General features: G+C 35.3%; 2 protein-coding genes across 2 annotated transcripts in view; both read right to left on the reverse strand.

Moving 5' to 3' along the window:
• LOC127498572 (NACHT, LRR and PYD domains-containing protein 4C-like) overlaps positions 1–1,263 on the reverse strand; it is a 68,029-nt gene extending 66,766 nt beyond the window's left edge. The window contains exon 1 of the mRNA XM_051868080.1: positions 1,184–1,263. Within this exon, the coding sequence (XP_051724040.1) occupies positions 1,184–1,263 (80 nt within the window). The remainder of the gene's footprint in view (positions 1–1,183) is intronic.
• LOC127522225 (uncharacterized) overlaps positions 1–21,867 on the reverse strand; it is an 884,749-nt gene that overhangs the window by 218,991 nt on the left and 643,891 nt on the right. Inside the window, exons 70-74 of the mRNA XM_051911962.1 lie at positions 14,551–14,724; positions 11,366–11,539; positions 10,919–11,092; positions 9,773–9,946; positions 9,326–9,499 (exon numbers count right to left, since the gene is read on the reverse strand). Coding sequence (XP_051767922.1) covers positions 9,326–9,499; positions 9,773–9,946; positions 10,919–11,092; positions 11,366–11,539; positions 14,551–14,724 — 870 coding nt within the window. The remainder of the gene's footprint in view (positions 1–9,325; positions 9,500–9,772; positions 9,947–10,918; positions 11,093–11,365; positions 11,540–14,550; positions 14,725–21,867) is intronic.

Here is a 21,867-nt window from a genome sequence, read left to right on the forward strand (position 1 = left end):
TAAATGAATCATGAATAAATGTCATACAGTCACTAATAAACCAGCAAAAACATGGAAACTTAATAATATAAACAAACAAACCAAGACAGGAGCATTTGAGGATACTAGTTACAATCCAAGTCTGGATCCGTCCTCACTCCCAAAAATAAGTGAATTTATCACTGTAGATTAATATAAAATTGTGTTTTATCTCTCCTACATGTTACATGGTATTCTGGGTGGTTGCTAGAGTGTTGCTATGTGGTTGTTAGGGTATTCTGGGGGTTTGCTATGAGATAGATAGATAGATAGATAGATAGATAGATAGATAGATAGATAGATAGATAGATAGATAGATAGATTAAATGAGTTTCAATGAGTTTCAATGGATTAGAAATAGTTCACAGAATGTCAGTTTAATTGAGTCTAATGGGCTTCAGTGTGTTTAAATGTGAATTTTGTCAATTGGAGTTTGAACAGTCGTGGCTCATCTGAACATTCCATCAGTGAAAGTCAATGGGATTTTTCCGAGTTTTAATAGTCATTTTTAGAAAAACCGTAAGTCCGATCAGTTAGAAAAGATAAAGCACACTAAGTCAGAACAGTCTCAAGGTTTGAGCCAAATTTGGTAGTTCTAGCTTTAAAGCTCTAGGAGGAGTTAAAGTCAGAAATTTTAGTCTCAGAAAAATAAGTTTAAACAGCATTTCAGTAAAGCTGGGCACACATTTAACGACTAGCTAAAACATCCTAAGACTGAGCTCAACACACAGCGATTGTTTCCTGCGACTGAAGCAGATTTAAATACTCACACACGGAATTTGAACACCGACTGTAATCGCCGACTGAACGCAACTGGCTCTGACTGGACGCGTTTGAGCGCGATCAGTCATAAGTATCAATTTACATTCATAATCGGCCTTACAATCGTTAAAGTCGGCATGAAATCAAAATTGAAAACTCTTATTTTTTTTATGGAATATTGTAGTATTTATTATCAATAATTTATCCGTGCACTTCATTATTTTTTTTAAATTCATGTGCCCTCGTAATCTTTAATCAAAAACATTAACCTGTAATGTGAGGGTGCTCGCAGTGAGTCCGGTGGAGAGAAATTCCCAAACAGGCATTCAGATCTGCCTCCATTTTGTTAGCAACGCCCAACTTCCAACGATCCAATCAATTCCCGAAGTAAGAAATCAAGTACCGCCCTCTCATTTCAGATGCCGTTTCACTCAGATAGACGTCACAGTAGTGAAGAAAAGACAATCGCAACTTCCGCTTCATGCCGACTTTAAGTGTGTCCCCGGCTTAAGTTGGCTTTTCCAAGCCCAAGCTTTACTCACCCTCAAGCCATCCTAGGTGTATATGACTTTCTTCTTTCTGATGAACATAATCAAAGAAATATTAATAAATATCCTGACACATCCAAGCTTTATAATGGCAGTGAACAGGATCAATGAGTATAAGCTGAAGATCCACATCCATCCATAATAAACGTACTCCACACAGCTTACAGCTCGTTCAAAACAACCCGCAAATGCATTGCAAAAAAGCCCGACCAACCAGGTTGGATGGATGTGGATGGAGACACTTTCTTCAGCTCATACTCATTGATCCCGTTCACTGCCATTATAAAGCTCAGATGTGTCAGGATATTTATTAATATTTCTTTGATTATGTTCATCAGAAAGAAGAAAGTCATATACAGTAAAGCTTGGGCTAATTTTCATGTGAAAGTGAACTAATCCTTTAACTAAAACTATTTCTGAATCTTTCTTCAGATGCAGATGCAGCGCTACAAATGATGTGACTTGTGCCCTGTTGACTTAAAATAAATTAAACAGTAAATACAGTATAATGATACTAACTTTAGTTTCTCCAGCTTGAATTGTGGGTTCATCAGTAGATCACTGAGGTTTTTCACTCCAGAGTCTCCTAGTTTATTCCAGCTCAGGTTCAGCTCTCTCAGGTGTGACGGGTTTGATTTCAGAGCTGAAGTCAGGATGACACACTGTTTCTCTGTAATACTGCAAACACTCAGACTGAAGACAGAAAGAGAAAAGACAATGACTCAGATCTATGATGATCAACTAACATGTTTAGCTTCATCCAGCAGACTTTTGCTGACAAATAAACAGGGATATCCAGGTGCAGGTAACATGGAGAAAGACGACACATTGTTCATTTAAATATACTACAGACATTTTAACAATACAAAGGTTGAAATCATCAATCTATTTATGTTAGTTTACACATTCATTTCATCTCATCTTTAAGGTTCTTTCGTGTCAATGTCACTCTTGGTTTGATCACTGGGACAAATGTGTTTATGTCGGTTGTTTTCAGACACATTGTCGACTCACTAACACTTTACAATAATCTTTCATTAGTTAACATGAACCAATGATGGACAATACTAGTACAGCATTTAATAACCTTAAAGTAAGTTTCAACATTTACTAATACAGTTTTAAATAAAAAAGTTTTCTGTTAACATTAGTTAATCCACTGTGAACGAACATGAACAATGAATAATTGTATAAACGAACATTAACAGATTAAGGAATGAAAGTATTTCCTGAAGCAGAAGACAATCAAACAAGTTTTGGAAAAGGGTCATCTGCTTTAGTGCTGCACCGTGAGGCAGTGTCACGTCTGTTCTGGGTTTAGTTTAGTTTATGTTTTCATGTCTTTTATTTTGTATAATTCTCACAGTCTTGCTCCTCATGTGATCTTGTCATGTGCTCCCCCTGTTCATGTGTCATGTTCTGATTGGTTCCTTGTTTCACGTGTCATGTTTTCATTGGTTCATTGTGTTCAGGTGCTTCTTGTTTGTTCATTAGTGTCTGTGTGTATATATAGCCCTCATGTTATCATTGTCTTTAGTCTGGCTTTGTTCCCTGTAACTGCTGTTGGTGAGGTTTATGTTCATGTTTCTTAGTTTCCAAGTGTTTTTTTGTTATTTTAATTTTTGTTCACGTTTATTTGAATAAAGTAGTGGTGGCGAGATGAAGCTTTCCAGCCAGATGTGTTGAAAAGTGGTTCATTTCTCGAGGCTTTGAATGCACACAGAGACACATGATGATCAATGGAAATATGGTGCAGGAAGTTTAGTTTTACAGCACCAAAATGTGTGTTACATGGTTCATGATACATTCACATACACAAATAAATAAATAAATAATTAGTTCTGTGAAGTATTTATGTTCAGTGTTGTTTTATAATGTTTCATAATTTTGTAACTGGGCAATGCTGTTGTTGAACATACAAGAAAAAACAAAGTTTTTTAAACCGGATAAAAAAGTGAAAGTGATTAAGGTGGACTGGACAGAGAGAAGTGGAAGTGCTTGTGTAACACGAGAGGGAAAAAAAAACACATTGTTCCACCAAAAATGAACCCCTTCTCGAAGCTCTTCACTCAAACGAGGCTTCGAACGTCACCGGTGACGTCATTTCACTAAAACAATACAAGCCTCGATACGGAGCTCCGGCGGGAAGATCCTGATGTTCTCGACACAAGTTTCGAAGCCTCGATATCAGGAGTAACATCACTAGAATAAAGCTGCACTTGTGTTCAGTCAACTTGCCTTCAGTGGATCTTATTACAGGCAGATTCTGATCACAGATTTCTAAAATGCACTTGTTCAAAAGTTACAGTAAATGCTGCACCAAAATTAGACATTTTACATTTTGTGAAATACAAACATTAAACTGAAAGCAGTTATGAACAGTTCTGATGTCACAAAAAAACATTGTTACACACCAGCAATCAGTAAACATGATCACATTCAGCAGTCGTGTTCAAAAAGAGCATCAATATATACACACTTATATTTAATTTACACAGAATTAACCTGTGAAAGTTAGGAAAGACATCTCTGTGTTCATAGAGCAGCTGTTTTTTCAATCTATCACTTATTTGAAGAGTTTTCCAAGCTCTGGAAGAAAACCATTGATCTCCCTCTACAGTAACTAAAATAATTATTGACCCATGATCAAACTGTCTTAGTCAAATATTTAAAGGCTGATGTCACGATTTAATTGTGTGTTTTTAATATCCTGTTTAATTGTATTACTTTACATTGTTGTGCCTGAAAAAAAAACTGCTCTGACTCAAATACACAATGAAATATTATCAGCTTCAGTAACATTACAATTAAAAATAATGTAATATTTTTAATAAATGAACAATACTCACATCAGTGTTTTGAGTCGACAGTGTTTATCCTGCAGTAGAGCAGCGATCTGATTCACTCGTGTGTCTCCTAGTTCATGTTCACTCAGATTCAGCTCTCTCAGGAGTAACGGGTTTTTACCCACAACTCTCTCCACATACTGACAGGCTTCATCTGCAGCAGCACTCAAAAACCTGCAGAAGAGTCAATTCAGTTCTCAACTAAATGTCTGTTGCATTACAAAAATGACTGATAAGATAAAAAACTAAATTATTGTACTAAAGACAAGCTCTAGTTAGTTATTTAGATTTAACACTTTTCTTTGAACATTTAAATACACAAATAAATGAAGAGTTCATTTGCAAAAACAGTTAACTCCATTTTTACTAATTCTCACAAATCATGTTTTTTTATTGTGCATTCCAAGTAATATCAATCAGACTGCAGTTGGGTTGTTTTGATTAAGTAATAATAACAACTCCAAAAAATACAGGTAAATTGTTTTTTATATTTATTAAAAGTTTGTTTTTTAGCAAAAGCAGATGTAACTCCACATTTCATGTTTCAGAGTTAAACAAAACCAAGTTATTGCATTTAAAACACACTCAAACACACCTGTGCACACTAACAGATCCATATACACACACACACACACACACACACACACACACACACACACACACACACACACTAACAGATCGGCACACACGTACACTCACACACACGCGCACACACGGACAACCAAGGGTTCATCATGTAAGACGTGTATGGTGTACAAGGACTTACAGGAGTTGAAATTATAAATCCTCGTTCACTTTTAGTCAGCTTTGACAAAACTTCCCTCAGCTAGCGCGTCTTTCTGAAGTGACTAGAAGCCTTGTCACCTGACCTGAATACTGTGCGCTGATTCGCTAAAACGGACTTATCGGTTTCTGTACACAAACAAGGGCGCTTGTCGGTTTCTGCTCTAAAACGTGAACTCGTGATGCCTGACAGTGGACAATACCGGCTTTTCTGACCAAACGGATTTAGGGTACAGAACGTGCTATATGTGGAGAATAACGCACAGCAGTTAGTTCATTTTTTTTTTTTTTTTTTTTTTTTTTAAAGTGGCGTTTATCGGTTTTTGCAAATGAACACTTCAAATATATAAATACTTGAAAATGAAGTGTAATAGAGTTATTTAAAAGAACTCGAGCGACACTCAGTCCTAAAGCAAACTCATAAGAACAGAAACGTCCCACAGAGCAGAAGGGCAAAAGCTCACTAGATCATGATTTTCAGTATGAATACAGAGTGTGAAATTAAGGCCTCAAGATCTTTCTGGCTTTTAAGCTGGAGGAGTGAGAAACATCAGCAGAGAAAACTGGCTTGTGAAACTGCATGTTTGTGAACATCTGGAGACTCATAGACCTGCTGTAGAGATACAGTGAATCTGGGCTTGATGGAAAACAATTGTGTTCAGAAAACAATTTGACTGAAAGACTATCTAGAATTTTTAATGAGAAGTGTGCACAAAAACAAAATTATGCATGTTAATTGTCAAGGTATACCATACTCCAGAATAGCACATATACTGACCCATAATGTCTATTTGACCTGTAGCTTGAACCACAACTAAACTGTGTTGACGGTTATCATCATCATGCAGAACCTGCAGCATCTGATCTGATCTTGATCATTTTGATGCAACAAATTGTCCAGCTTATTGTATAACTAAAATAATATATTTGTTATGAATATTTAGCCTGCATATAACTAATTTTGATAATTATTTCGTCCCGTCTCACCTCAGTGTCTTCAGCTGACAGTTTGGATCCTGTAGTAAATCACTGAGCTCCTTCACTCCTGATTGTCCAGGATCATTTCCTGTGAGATCCAGCTCTATCAGGTGTGAAGGGTTTGATCTCAGAGCTGAAGCCAGAGCTTTATAACCTTCTTCTGTTACACTGCAGTTAGAGAGTCTAGAACAGGAATGAAAACATTCAGATGATTAATCAGTTAAACCTGAACAACAGAAATCCTTAAAGTGAATTTTATTTTGTTCTTTTTACAAATGTATTGAAAGTGAGTTGCAAAAACTGACAGCTGAATATGGAGGCAAACAAAAGACACAGAGAACTTTACAGTTTTTCTCAGTCACTTTGGCACATTTCTCAGATCAGGACTGAAATTTTCAAAACTACTTGTTCAACCTCCACATCATCTAGTCACTTGTACATCATAAAAGCAGTTTCTCGTTCTTTTGAACAAATTGCAAATGCTTTGGTACATTCATGCAACTGATTATGTACAATTGTCTGCTATTTCCTACATTATCAATTGCTAATGTCATGTTGCTCAAAATGTATTATATGGTTCTCTGTTGAATAGTCTTACCCCTCAAAACATCTAGTCATTAGTTCATCGCACAAGTCATTAAATGCAAAATGGTTGACCTAGTTATCACAAGTATACTATTAGACTTTTGTAAATGTGTCCTGAATTGATGAATTTTGCAGGCGAATCCTGAATTTCACTAATGTATTCAGGGGAATGTAAAGCATTAGATCAACCAATGACCCAACCAGTTCTCTAAAGCAGCTAAAAGATGCATGTCATGAATCTTCAACTGGAAAGCATATATAGACAGAGCACAACACAAGAGTTACAATTTCTGATAATGGAAGAACATCATGGAAACAAACAGGGTCAACAGCTGGAAAGAAGAAGAGGAGTAAGGATGTGTGGTAGAAGGGTAGAGAGGCAAAACAGAGGAAGAGGTAGATAAGGCAAAGGGCGTAAACACGTTTCTAGTGAAATAAGGACCACTATTGTAAACAATGTTCTCAATCATGACCTTATACAATGGCTTATGAAGGTCTAAAGGTGCAGCTGAACGTTTGGAGAAAAACCTTTTCCTCAATCGTTCAAGCATTTCATAGACATATCAGGTATGTATTTCAGCAATGTGCACTGCACACTAATGTGGTATGCATGCTATAATCTTAATATTACAGTAGCATTTTTACACTTACAGTAGCATATTACACTTGAAAAGAAGAAAAGACAATCGCAACTTCCGCTTCATGCCGACTTTAAGTGTGTCCCCGACTTAAGTTGGCTTTTCCAAGCTCAAGCTTTACTCACCCTCAAGCCATCCTAGGTGTATATGACTTTCTTCTTTCTGATGAACTTAATCAAAGAAATATTAATAAATATCCTGACGCATCCGAGCTTTATAATGGCAGTGAACGGGATCAATGAGTATAAGCTGAAGATCCACATCCATCCATAATAAACGTACTCCACACGGCTCCAGGACAGGGTGACCAAACATCCCCGTTTTTCGTGTTCTGTCCCCGACTGGAGCTGTCCCCGGAAATGTCCCCGTTTTACAGCTCGTTCAAAACAACCTGCAAAAGGAATTGCAAAAAAGCCAGACCAACCAGCATACAGCAGCCTGTTGGTTATCGGAGCAATCGTGTAGTGATTATATTCACCAATAGAGGGGGCTGTGCAGCTACACTGCTATTGGTCGCACGCGCGCCGCTACTTCATGAAGAACGTGACCTGGACCAGAGCAGAGCACCATTATTATCAATTATAAAAAACAAAACATCGTTAACGGTTTCAATGTAGGAACATACTAACTATTCATGTTAAATTAAAGTAACACTGTTTGTTTGTGTTTTATAACAGGGCCTCAACAGGGTGCGGGATTGTTTTACACAATTTTAAACGTCTCTAAAAGTTTCACAGTCACAACGCATCATTTCCACACACACATCTGAACTATATCACGTGGTGAAGACAGAATCAGATATGAATATATAAAATAGTAATAATAAAGTAAATAATAATACACTTGGTGCTTAAAATGTGTCTAAAATGCAAAATAATAGTTAAAAATATTTAAAAGTTTAAAAAAGTTGTATAGGGCCTAAGTATAAACCGCTTGTGAAAATCAAAATAAATATTTGTTAAATGTCGTTTTATTTGTCTCATCTTCTTATATTTATGTTGTTTTATTTTTTGTAAAGTGCTTTTGTAAAGTCATACTTTTGTTATAACATAACAGGCATATTGTTTTGAACTGCTTTTACAATGGTTACTATTAATAGTGTAATAGTTTTTTGGTGAATTGTATTAAAACCAGACCAAAAATCCTAATAATCAAACTAAATTAAAATTATTAATGTAATAATATATGAAAAAAAATCAAAATTCAACATTAAAAAATGTATTGTCCCCGTTTTTTAATTATTAGATAATAACAAATGAGATTTCTGCGATATTTGGCCACTCAAATAGGAAATGTCCCTGGTTTCCATTTCAGGAATCTGGTCATCTCACTCCAGGGGTTAATAAAGTCCTTCTGAAGCGAAACAATGCGTTGGTGTAAAAAATATCTGTTATGAAGTACAATATCAAGCCTCCGCTAGACCGCCTTCCCTATTCAAACTTACGGAAAAAGTGTAACTGATTTAATGGAACTGTAACTATTTATGATGGATGGATGTGGATGGAGACACTTTCTTCAGCTTATACTCATTGATCCCGTTCACTGCCATTATAAAGCTTGGATGCGTCAGGATATTTATTAATATTTCTTTGATTATGTTCATCAGAAAGAAGAAAGTCATATACACCTAGGATGGCTTGAGGGTGAGTAAAGCTTGGGCTAATCTAAAAATCTTTGTTTCACACCAGCAATCAGTAAACATGATCACATTCAGCAGTCGTGTTCAAAAAGAGCATCAATATATACACACTTATATTTAATTTACACAGAATTAACCTGTGAAAGTAACACTGCATTCATACAGACTGAAGACAGAGAAATAACAATAGTTCACATCTATGATGATCATCTTATTGAAGAGCTTCAGCAGCATTTAGTTTCCAATAGTCTGTTTTGAAACCCAGTTACACTAGTTCTGTGTGCTGAAGATACTGTTTCTTCTCTTTAATTTTAACTATTTATTTGATGTCTCTATTCTTTATTCTCTGTTGAAAAGGCAGATTTCTGCATATCTATTTAACTATATTTAAAAAAAAAAAAAAAAATGTGACCAATAGGGAAACCCCAGAAAGTGCACTGCTATAAAGAATGAAACATAAGCCCTGCTGTCTTAAAATAAATAAACTTCAATCTCACTGTAACTGCTGTACAGTATAATGATACTAACTGTAGTTTCTCCAGCTTGAATTGTGGGTTCATCAGTAGATCACTGAGGTTTTTCACTCCAGAGTCTCCTAGTTTATTCCTGTTCAGGTTCAGCTCTCTCAGGTGTGACGGGTTTGATTTCAGAGCTGAAGTCAGAGCAGAACAACCTTCATCTGTCATTTCACAGGAGCTTAACCTACATTAGAAAAAAGAGAGAGTGGAAAATAAGACAGAAGAAAACTATTTATTCCCTAATGTCACGTCATCTTCATAAGCAAATAAAACAGACAGAGGAAGAGAGATCTTCATCTGTATTTCACCAGATCACAAAATACTAAGATGAAACTGTTTTCATAAATATAATGTGAACTCAGTCTCATTGTGAGATATTGAGTATAAAGTGTTTTAGTTTAAACTGTTGAAGTGATTTTAAGCATTTTGATTCTTGTATGTGAAGAATGTTACTGACCTCAATCTCTCCAGTTTACAGTGTGAATCCTTCAGTACATCACATAAGTGCTTCACTCCTGTGTTTCCTAGTTTATTCCAGCTCAGGTCCAGCTCTCTCAGGTGTGACGGATTTGATTTCAGAGCTGAAGTCAGGATGACACACTGTTTCTCTGTAATACTGCATCCAAACAGACTGAAGACAGAAAGAGAAAATGACTTAAATCCATGTTCAGTTCATGTGTGAGTTAAATGAATCATGAATAAATGTCATACAGTCACTAATAAACCAGCAAAAATACGGAAACTTAATGATATAAACGAACAAACCAAGACAGGAGCATTTGAGGATACTAGTTACAATCCAAGTCTGGATCCGTCCTCACTCCCAAAAATAAGTGAATTTATCACTGTAGATTAATATATGGGATCCATATAAAAACAATAGAAAAATTAATATTTAAATGGACTATTTTCATTATTAATGTAAGAAAATCTGATACATGAATCGATTAAATGATTTTAGAGTGTAATTTACAATCTCTAAATACACATTTTGTTTAATAAAAGAAGATTTAGTGAAAAGTACCATTAGTCCAGTATAAATGTAACATTTCAGAATAATCTATTTGTGTAACAGTTTTGTTGTGTTTCATTATCATGGTGTTGCTGTCTGTGTGTGTTCCCTAGTTAGTGTTCTTGGTTGTTAATTAGTTCCTGCAGCTGTTCTGTTTTACCTTGATTACTCTGTCTGTGTATTTAAACTCTTAGTTCTGTCTGTTCATTGTTCTGTCGTTCATGTTGAAGTGGTTGTGTTTTATCTCTCCTACATGTTAGATTTGTGATTAAAGACAGTGTTATTGTATTCTCCATCGTCGTGAGCTTCATTACAACCAGCCATTCGTGACAATTTGTTACACTGTTTTTAGTCTGTTCTCACTTCTGTCTTGTTTCACAGCAAAGATTTGTCAGATTCCAGCATATGAAACAATTTTATGGCCACAAAGTTTAAAATGTTTCAAAGTTTAATGCTCTTTTTACTGATACGCATAACTAATACCATTTCTGAATCTTTCTTCAGATGGAGATGCAGCGCTACAAATGATGTGACTTGTGCCCTGTTGACTTAAAATAAACTAAATGGTTAATACAGTATAATGATACTAACTGTAGATTCTCCAGCTTGAATTGTGGGTTCATCAGTAGATCACTGAGGTTTTTCACTCCAGAGTCTCCTAGTTTATTCCTGTTCAGGTTCAGCTCTCTCAGGTGTGACGGGTTTGATTTCAGAGCTGAAGTCAGAGCAGAACAACCTTCATCTGTCATTTCACAGGAGCTTAACCTACATTAGAAAAAAGAGAGAGTGGAAAATAAGACAGAAGAAAACTATTTACTCCCTAAAGTCACGTCATCTTCATAAGCAAATAAAACAGACAGCGGAAGAGAGATCTTCATCTGTATTTCACCAGATCACAAAATACTAAGATGAAACTGTTTTCACAAATATAATGTGAACTCAGACTCACTGTGAGATATTGAGTATAAAATGTTTTAGTTTAAACTGTTAAAGTGACTTTAATCATTTTGATTCTTGTATGTGAAGAATGTTACTGACCTCAATCTCTCCAGTTTACAGTGTGAATCCTTCAGTACGTCACATAAGTGCTTCACTCCTGTGTTTCCTAGTTTATTCCCGCTCAGGATCAGCTCTCTCAGGTGTGACGGGTTTGATTTCAGAGCTGAAGTCAGGATGACACACTGTTTTTCTGTAATACTGCATTCACTCAGACTGAAGACAGAAAGAGAAAAGACAATGACTCAGATCTATAATGATCAACATGTTTAGCTTCATCCAGCAGACTTTTGCTGACAAATAAACAGGGATATCCAGGTGCAGGTAACATGGAGAAAGACGACACATAAGCTATGTTTCCATCACCTTGTTTTTATGCACATTTTGAAGTACAGCGTCAGAAACGAGCGATGGAAACATCAAATTTCCGAAAAAAAGAGTCACAAAAGTTTTTACACTTGCTTGAGGTGATTTTTGACTTGTGCGAAAAAGAGTTTATGGGAATAATGGGAGATGGAAATGCATTTGCAGAATAAATTCTGACATAGCGAACATTAAACCCAAGTGACGAATCAGCTGTTTCCACTGATGGTGTTCTAACAGACTTTATGTTTGATTCTGTTATGATAAATTAAAGGTTTATGTACCCAAAAATGAAAATTCTGTCATTAATTACTCACCCTCATGTAGGGGTGGTCCGATACTGATCCGATACTAAAATAATAATTAAAAAAAAAAAACAGTGCTGAATTACCCAATAAACTGTATACCTCACTATGTGGAAGAGACTTGGATCATTCTTTTGTGAAAGGCATCAGGCTTGACTTAAACAGTATTTTCCTACATTGTAAAACAATATGCAAACACTGTCAGGACACAGACGGAGGCAGGCTGGTATGTGATCAACAAGCTCTTTATTAGAAACAGAGGCACGGAAACTGGCAGACGGATGAAGCAGGTGAGAATAGCACACAAGCACGTTAAATAGTCACTTAGCTGAAGAAGTAAAGGGGTGAAGTCTCTTTGCATGAAAGGATCAATGTAGGAAGATGAACAGACGGTGGAAGACGGATGAAAGAAGATCTGGATTCTGACTTTTAGGGTGGAGACTCATAAACCTCATTCAGACTGTCAGTCCAAACCCAATTTTTGCACATATCCGATTGAAATCCGATCAGATTTGACTCAAGTCTGAATGGCCAAAACTCACATGAAATGCGATTTTTACAAATCCATTTCGAACTACATTCATATGTGGTTTAAAAAACCTTTTCAAATCACATTTCTGGAAATCTGTTTCAGTCTGACCGCTCTGATCGGATTTCGTGTGGTTTATGTGACTTTCTCATGCCACGTAAAATGTATAGGGGAGCACAAACTACAGCAGGGTTAGTTGTAACACACGTGGTTTAAATACTTCCACACACGCTAGCATGAAGAAACTTAAGTATATTTACTAGTTGCCATAATCGACAATATATAGAGAAAAAATTGCGCCAAAATTCAGAAATCTTTGGAAGATATTACTGAACATTTATTTAACAATAGCAAAAGTAAATTTCTTACTTAAGCAAATTTTTCATCTATATATTTTGTTTTTATTTAAAATTAGACAAATCTGATATTATTTTAATCTCCAATCTGTTGTTTAGCAGTTTGGGTAGTTATTTAATGCTTCACTAACTATCAGAGGACACTAACCAGGTTTAAATTCCAGTTGCGCAGAGAGGGTTTGTTGTAACACTGCGTTACAATGTGCCTCGCTATTAGAACTACTATTCTATACAGTTACGATATAACTGGCATAATCAACTTTTATGAATTTCTGTTGATAAACCATGAAAAAAAGGTGAATAAAGACAGAGGAAGAACCTGAATATCCAGAAAATATTATTTCAAGAAATGTTTGGACTGTCTCGTCTATTTGTCTGGTGTTCTGTGAGAGCTGTGAGTGGAGGGAGGGGAGTGTTTTGTTCAGCTCTGTGTTTTTCTGAATATCTGAATATGTTTCTTCATCATGCATTGTTTTGACCAGTGCTGTACAGCTGTGTTTTACAGAGTGTTCATTGTCAAACTACAAAACTATTTAAATTTGAATTTCTAAAAAAAAAATGCTATTATTTCATATGAAAAAAATAATTGTTATCTTTAATTGACAAAATATTTTAGTTTGTCATATATATATATATATATATATATATATATATATATATATATATATATATATATATATTTTAAATTAAGTCAGATAAAATTTTTAGCTGTCATATGGTCATGTTACAACGTGCACCATCACATGTTATAATGTGTCCCACCTATGGGGCATGTTGTCACATTTCACTTCCCTTCTTTCGGGGTAAATAAAAAAAAAAAAAGTATACACTGTATTAATAAAACAAAGCCACGTTTGTACCAGACATGTGTGAAATTAATGTGGAACAAAATAAATTCCCTGAACCCTAAGTAGATTTACACAAACTGAGAAAGTCAAAAAGCACTACGTTTCTGCCACTGCCTCAGAAGACGCAGTAGTCCAGCGTGTGGCAGTTACACAATGTCATGTTGTAAATAAGACAACATCTGTATTACAAACCCCTTCATCCTGCGGTTGTTGTTGTTGTTTTTGGCGTATGCCTACCAACGCAAAATCATTGCCATAGAAACCAATGTAAATATTCCGGAAAATGAAAGAGCGGCATGGACACACAAATCAGATCTGAACAGTTGCAAAATATACAATGTGGTCATCAATAATTTCAGATCAGATTCCAATCAGATACACAAATAATCGGATTTGGACTGACAGTCTGAACGTAGCCATAGACCTGCTGTGGAGAGATACAGTGAATCTGGGCTTGATGGAAAACAATTGTGTTCAGAAAACAATTTGAATGAAAGGTTTTGTAGATTTTTTAATGAGAAGTGTGCATAAAAAAAACAAAATTATGCATGTTAATTGTCAAGGTATACCATACTCCAGAATAGCACATATACTGACCCATAATGTCTATTTGACCTGTAGCTTGTACCACAACTAAACTGTGTTGACGGTTATCATCATCATGTCAGAACCCGCAGCATCTGATCTGATCTTGATCATTTTGATGCAACAAATTGTCCAACTTATTGTATGACTAAAATGATATATTTGTAATGACTATTTAGTCTGCATATTTTGTTAGCTTGCATTTTTTCTTAATTATGTTTATTATTTCATCCCATCTCACCTCAGTGTTTTCAGTTGACAGTTTGGATCCTGTAGTAAATCACTGAGCTCCTTCACTCCTGATTGTCCAGGATCATTTCCTGTGAGATCCAGCTCTATCAGGTGTGAAGGGTTTGATCTCAGAGCTGAAGCCAGAGCTTTATAACCTTCTTCTGTTACACTGCAGTTAGAGAGTCTAGAACAGGAATGAAAACATTCAGCTGATTAATCAGTTAAACCTGAACAATAGAAATCCTCAGAGAGAATTTTATTTTGTCCTTTATATGAATGTATTGAAAGTTAGTTGCAGAAACTTACAACTGAATATGGAGACAAACAAGAGGAGAAAGAATGAAAGATAATCTCTGCGTATACAGATGAATTACAGCACAGATGTACACAATAATGTAAGAATGATGTTTTCTTTCGTCTCTGATAGACCACCATCTTCTCTTTAATTTAAAAAAATATACCCGCGTTGTTACAAATAAATAAAAGGTATTTGTATTTTCCCCTAAATTTAAAACGAATGCTTAGTTTGTGGCTCATTATTATTAATGAAAACACATCAACAATAAAATAGTACAATGACAAATTCACTTTGTTACCAAAATGAGTAAGATGGATGATATGGTATACCCACATTGTAACAAATAAATAAAACATTTTTGGATTTTAAAACGAATGCTTAGTTCGTAGATCATTATTATTTTTTTTAATAACTTTTTTTTTTTTTTTTTTTTTAACAAAACAAAGACAAACTTGCTTATATTAAACAATGAAATGCAACGTTCATTAACAAAAGTTCTCTTTTGCCTCTGAAAACATCCTGTCAGTCTTCGCACCTCACTCTTGTCATGTGACTCCTGTGGCTCAACTTACCTCAGTATCTCCAATTTACAGTTTAAATTCTTCAGTCCAGTGCAGAGCAGATTCACTCCTAAATCCTGCAGATTATTATTGTTCATGTTCAGCTCTTTCAGATTGGTATCTGATCCAAGAACTGCAGCCAGAGCTGAACAGCTTTTGTCTGTTAAGTTACAATCATTTAACCTACAAGAGAAATAAATCACATCACAGAATTAGATGGAACACATCCAATACATTTTCTACATACAAATATTAAATATATTTTCCATTATTATTTTTACATAAACAGCATATATACAGTAAAGAGGCTGAGCTAAAATATGAATACTCTTCAAAACTAGTATTTCCTGTAAAAATTCCAGGGTAAAATGAAGCATGTGAAAAATATGAAGAATGAAAAAAAAAATTGTGTTAAGATTTCTAGCTTTTTATAGCTGAGCCAGGTTTCTACAAAGATTTTTTTCTCTATTTCTGTCACCTGATGGAGTTTGGGTTCTTGCCACTGTTGCCTTTAGCTTGCTTTGTTGGGGACACTTAATGCCCCTTTCACAAGATGTAATATAAGTCTCTGGTGTCCCCAGAATGTGTCTGTGAAGTTTCAGCTCAAAATACCCCACAGATCATTTATTATAGCTTGTCAAATTTGCTCCTATTTGGGTGTGAGCAAAAACACGCCACTTTTTTGTGTCACTTTAAATGCAAATGAGCTGCTGCTCCCGGCCCCCTTTCCAGAAGAGGGCAGAGCTTTAACAGCTCACGCTTCGGTTGCTCAACATCAACAAAGCTGGAGAATCTCACGCAGCCAAAATGAGGATTGTCAGTAACGGTGTTCAGCCTTACATTGTTCATAACCAGAGTCAGACACTGATGGAGAGACTCAGGAAGAAGTTACAACTTTTGTTGTATTCTTATTCTTTGTGTTCTTGGGGGCGGGGTTTATGTAAATTTTAGGGTTAGTGATGTCTGAAAAAATGCCTCCATTCACATATATATGTCTTGTTGCTATGAAATCTTTAATGACTTAAGTAAAGCTAAGATTACTTAAATCTAAGAACCTAAGAAATTGTATTAGTTATTAAGTTAGTTATTATTATTAGTTATTTCAAGATTAACATTTACTGGATTAAAGTAATTTAGGTTTCCTTGATTACTCATAGTGCTCAACCGATGGCCGAAGCTGATATCTTAGAGAGCAGGGTGGCCAATGGGTGAAATATCATTAATTGAATGAAAGTAAAAACACATCCATAACAATTGCTGAAATTAAATGTATATTCATTTTACTTAATATTTACTAAATTAGAAATAAATATTATAATTTAAACTTGATAAAAAAACGAATTTGTAATAAACCTTCTTAAAATGTGTACATCAAATATGATACAACTGACTTTTGATAAATGTTTATTTGTAAATCTCTTAATCATCTACGTATTGCAGTACAAACACAATTAAAACTACAGAACTACTCATAAAACTAAGCATTTAAAATATCAAATTATTGGGAGATACAGAGTACCAACTGATTATATATATATATATATATATATATATATATATGTGTACTTTATTTAGCCTGTTATATAAAAGTCCCATTGTTTTATATCATAACCTTTCAGAATTTCATTTCATTTTTTGGCAATATAAATAACATCTGTACCAAATTACAATTTGTTTTCGCATCTGAATAAAATATATCTATTTTTCCTTCCTTAAGTATGAGTATGAGCCAATATATAATTTGAGTCATAAAAGTCTGGTGTATCATATGATACAAAACAAATATGCAAACATTTTTAAATCTTATATATTTTGTCTAAAGATTTGATAAACTGTCTCCATTAAAAAAAATAGATTTTTTCACACTATTATTTCATATGTCAGGCTTTACTGGGTAAAGTCCCCGATACACTTCAAACGCAATCGAAGAATGAACTGATGTGACGTCATTTCGAACAAAATCAGGCCAAAACTAATATATAAAGTGTTATAATATAAACGTGACGTGACTTTGCTGGAGTGCCGAATTACAGAGCTTGTGCAAACAAACATATCCACAGATCCTTGCTAGTTTCTCAATTTTATTGTGTTTATTTTGTTACTGAGAGGAAAGCGGTGTGGGTGTCGTTAGATGTTCGATTACAGCATATCGCTGCTCATGTATTTTGAACTTCGTTTTACCCCTAAAGAAAGAAAAAGAACTTTGCTTGAAGTATTTTGGGGCCTTTCAGTTCATGTTCATGATGGGGAATCACTATAGAATAATGTAGATAAATGCATTATTTAAGATGAGAGCAAAACATGACAAAACATGTTAAATGACTTACAGAGCTCTTCTGGAGGTTTTGATGACTGCCGATAATCTAATGAGACACTCGTCTGATTTCTTGAATTTCTGAAGCTCAAACTCCTCCAGCTCTTCCTCTGATGTCAACAACACAAAGACCAAAGCAGACCACTGGGCAGGTGAAAGGTCACCAGATGAGAGACTTCCTTTGCTAAGGTGGGTCTGAATCTCCTTCACCAGAGTTTGGTCGTTCAGTTCATTCAGACAGTAGAACAGATTGATGGATCTCTCTGCAGACAGATTATCTTCTAATTTCTGCTTGACGTACTGAACTATTTCCTTGTTGCTCTGGTCATTGCTGTCTTGCTGTGTCAAGAGACCCCGTAAGAGTCGTCGATTGGACTGGAGTGACAGACCGAGGAGGAAGCGAAGGAAAAGGTCCAGGTGTCCATTGTCACTCTTGAGCGCCTCGTCCACTGCAGTCTTCAGAAAATCAATCATGGTTTCATTTTTGTTTTCCTGTTCTGTAGACTCATGAACAAACACACTTGTCTTGTTGATGTCTAGAAACAGATGTGCATAAAGGGCTGCAATAAACTCTTGAATGCTCAAGTGAACAAAGCAGTACATGGTACCAAGAATGATCCCTGTTTCCTCCTTAAAGATCTGGGTACACATGCCTGAGTACACTGATGCCTTATAGACATCAATACCACAGGCTTCCAGGTCTGTGTCATAGAAGATCACATTGTTTCTTTCCAGCTGATGAAATGCCAGTTTCCCCAGTGAAAGAATGGCGTCTTTATCCCAGGAAACATCTGCTGTGTATTCTCCATCATATTTTCGGCGGCTCTGCTGAATCTGAAAGCGGAGAAAGTGTGTGTACATTTGTGTCAGAGTCTTGGGAGTGTCTTCAGTATTTGATTCCTGTGGTGTTTTAGAGATCTCATCAGCCTGATTGTTTTTCACATCATTATTTCTTTTCTCCTCCAGAATGTTCTGGAGAACAGTGGCTGAAATCCAGCAGAAGACTGGGATGTGGCACATGATAAAGAGACTCTTTGATTTTTTAACATGATCAATGATTGTGTTGACCTGATTCTGATCCGTGAATCTTTTTTTGAAGTACTCTTCCTTTTGTGCGTCACTGAATCCTCGTATCTCTGTCAGCCGGTCGATACAGTCAGGAGGAATCTTACTGGCAGCTGCTGGTCTGGTGGTGATCCAGATGAGAGCAGAAGGGAGCAGATTTCCCTTCATGAGGTTCGTTAGGAGAACATCCAGAGAGGCTGGTGAAGATACATCACACCACGTCTCATTACAATCAAACTTCAGAGGAAGGCGACATTCGTCCAATCCATCAAGGATGAACAGGACTTTGAATTGATTCCTTCTTGTAAGGTTCAGTCCTTTTGTCTCTGGGAAAAAATTAGTTGTAAGGTCCATCAAACTTAGTTTTTCTTTCTTCTTTAAGTTCATCTCTCTGAATGGAAGAGGAAATATGAAACTGATATCTTGATTTTCTTTTCCTTCAGCCCAGTCCAGAACAAACTTTTGCACAGAGACTGATTTTCCGATGCCAGCGACTCCTTTTGTCAGTACAGTTCGGATCTCCTCGTCTTGTTCATAAGCTTCAAACAAATTTGTGCATTTAACCTGAATCTCTTGAGGTTCATGACGCCTGGAAGCAACTTCAATCTGTCTGACCTCATGTTCAGTATTGACCTGTTCACTGCTGCCCTGAGTGATATAGAGATCTGTGTAGATGTTATTCAGAAGTATGGAGTCACCATGCTTCGCAATTCCTTCAAACACACATTGATACTTCTTCTTTAGGCCACATTTTAGCTGATGAATGAGGATCAGCTCAACTAAACACAGGAACAAAAAAAAAAGATAATTTTAATCTTAATTTATAGTTTTATAGATAGTCTACATTAATAAGTGACAATCTGACAGATGCTCATGAATCTCTGACCTTCTAGATCATCAGCAGCTTCATCTTGCTTCATCTCTCTCAGGTAATGTAGTGTGAGATCAAGAGCTGCTGCTTTGATACTGCATCTATTCTCATTAAAGTCCTTCACAAAGTTTTCTCTGTTCTCATTTTCTAATATTTTCTTAAATTTTTCCAGCTCGTTCTTTAGAAATGTGATTATTTTGCTCTCAAGATCCTACAAACAAAAGTAAGAAAAAAAAAGAATAACACAATTTAAACCAAATTGTACATCTACATTTGGTCAACGCTATTTATTCAATAATTATAATACCGCAAAAATAAAGAATCCCAATTAAAAGACTAACATGCTAACCAGCTGTTATTTTTCACAAATAGAAAAACAAATGTGCTTAAAAGGAAAATTAAGTGATCAAGATTAATTAAATTACATTTTTTTGTTCAACAACAAATAATATTTGTTTGGTTTAAATATTAAACATTTATGAAAATGTGTTTTCCTACCTGGAAGATCCACAGGAGATTGTCTTTGAAATTCTTGTGGTTCCTGTGAGTCTGAACGTCTGAGTCTAATGTCTCATATTGAAGCCTGTAATCAAATAAATACAATAAAATACTGATTTTCTAGGCAAAATATTACAGAAAGCTAGAAAAAAAACATTAACCATGAAAACTTTGATAAATATTTGATCTAAAAATGTTTCATGATTGGTATTCACTGATACAACTTTTTAAACACATTCAACGTGTGACCAAAAATTAGAAACATTAAATACCTTTTATTAGATGATGGTTTTTCCCCACTGAACTCTGGTGGTTCTCCTTTTGACCGATCACTCTTCAGAGACACAGAGCTGGACACATGTGATCCTGATCTTACACTAATGACACAAAGAATAAAGAAAAAACACTTTAGTAAAGAAGATACTTTAGTCTCATTTGAAAAGGTTTAATGTTGCAATTAGTAATTAAATGCAGTATAGCTGTGCATTTGTCCATTTATGACTATGGTTGGATGGATGGATATTTACACGTTTAGTTGCATGATCTATTTTCCATAGTGAATTTATGCCTCCTTGTAGCTGACTGTGTAATTGTGTTACTGGAATGAGTTTCATAAGGTTCCCAGGAATTTAGTTTTATTGTGACTTATTGACTAGTTCAATCACATAATCAAAGTTTTCTGCTTCGCACATTTCTTATCACTGAACAGCTTATTTAGCACTTACTGGATGATGTAGTTTGAAAATTTTTATACATATTTTTAAGAAGAAATTACAATTATTTCACCTAAATGTTTGCTCACTCAATGTATTTGTGTTTCTATGAGGTAATTTGTTGCAATAGTCAGTAATAAAACAAGAATGAATTAAAACATTAGAAGCAGTAGCATAAATAAATAAAATAAAATAAAATAAAAGATACAAAATAAACAATGTATATTTTTCCAGGTAGGTCTAACAGTAGTATTCAAGTAAAAATACCACAGAAATTGAATAATCAAATATATATAATATCTCTGCATAGTCATAACTGTATAAGTTAAATATAGATTAATCCTTATTAAAGCTTTTCTTTTATTGTTTGGTTATCATTAATAATACAGGTAGCCAATAGCAGACAGCAGCAGGTTTTAAAGGCTGATGTCACTAAGACCTAATGGATGGAGACAATATGCTGTTACACATGCTGTTCACATTCACATAACCGACTGTGTGTAATAATCTGTGAAAATCTGACACTCGCGAGAGGCGGCTATGTGTGTGTGCTTCGGTTGAGAGCGCACTGACTGAAGACCGTCTCTCAGAGAGTGCACGAGTACTTTATAGTTTAAAATTGCTTGAATCTATAATAAATTAGCATGATAAAAACGGTGTGCACTAAAGTCTTTTATGGCACTGTATTGTGTAGTGCACCGTGCAGCTCGCTTGCAGAGCAAAAACAAATGTGGATACTATGGATGTGAAGCCATTTGTGCACTTAGAGAGAGAGAGAAAACGTGGTACCGCTGAATCACTCACACCGTTTGTGAAATTACGTCTCAGAGTTTTAAAATCACTGATTTGCTCTGATAATCTGTTTGGGTTCAACCTACATGCTATATAGTGCATAAATGTTTGGTACCATCGGTACTTATGGTACGGCATGTAATTTTAAATGTTAAAGAAAATCAAAAGAAAATATTGAAGAAAAAAGTTCAATCACATACACCACTGTGGACAAAT

Source organism: Ctenopharyngodon idella, chromosome 2 (genome assembly GCF_019924925.1).
Source record: "Ctenopharyngodon idella isolate HZGC_01 chromosome 2, HZGC01, whole genome shotgun sequence".
NCBI lineage: Eukaryota > Metazoa > Chordata > Actinopteri > Cypriniformes > Xenocyprididae > Ctenopharyngodon > Ctenopharyngodon idella.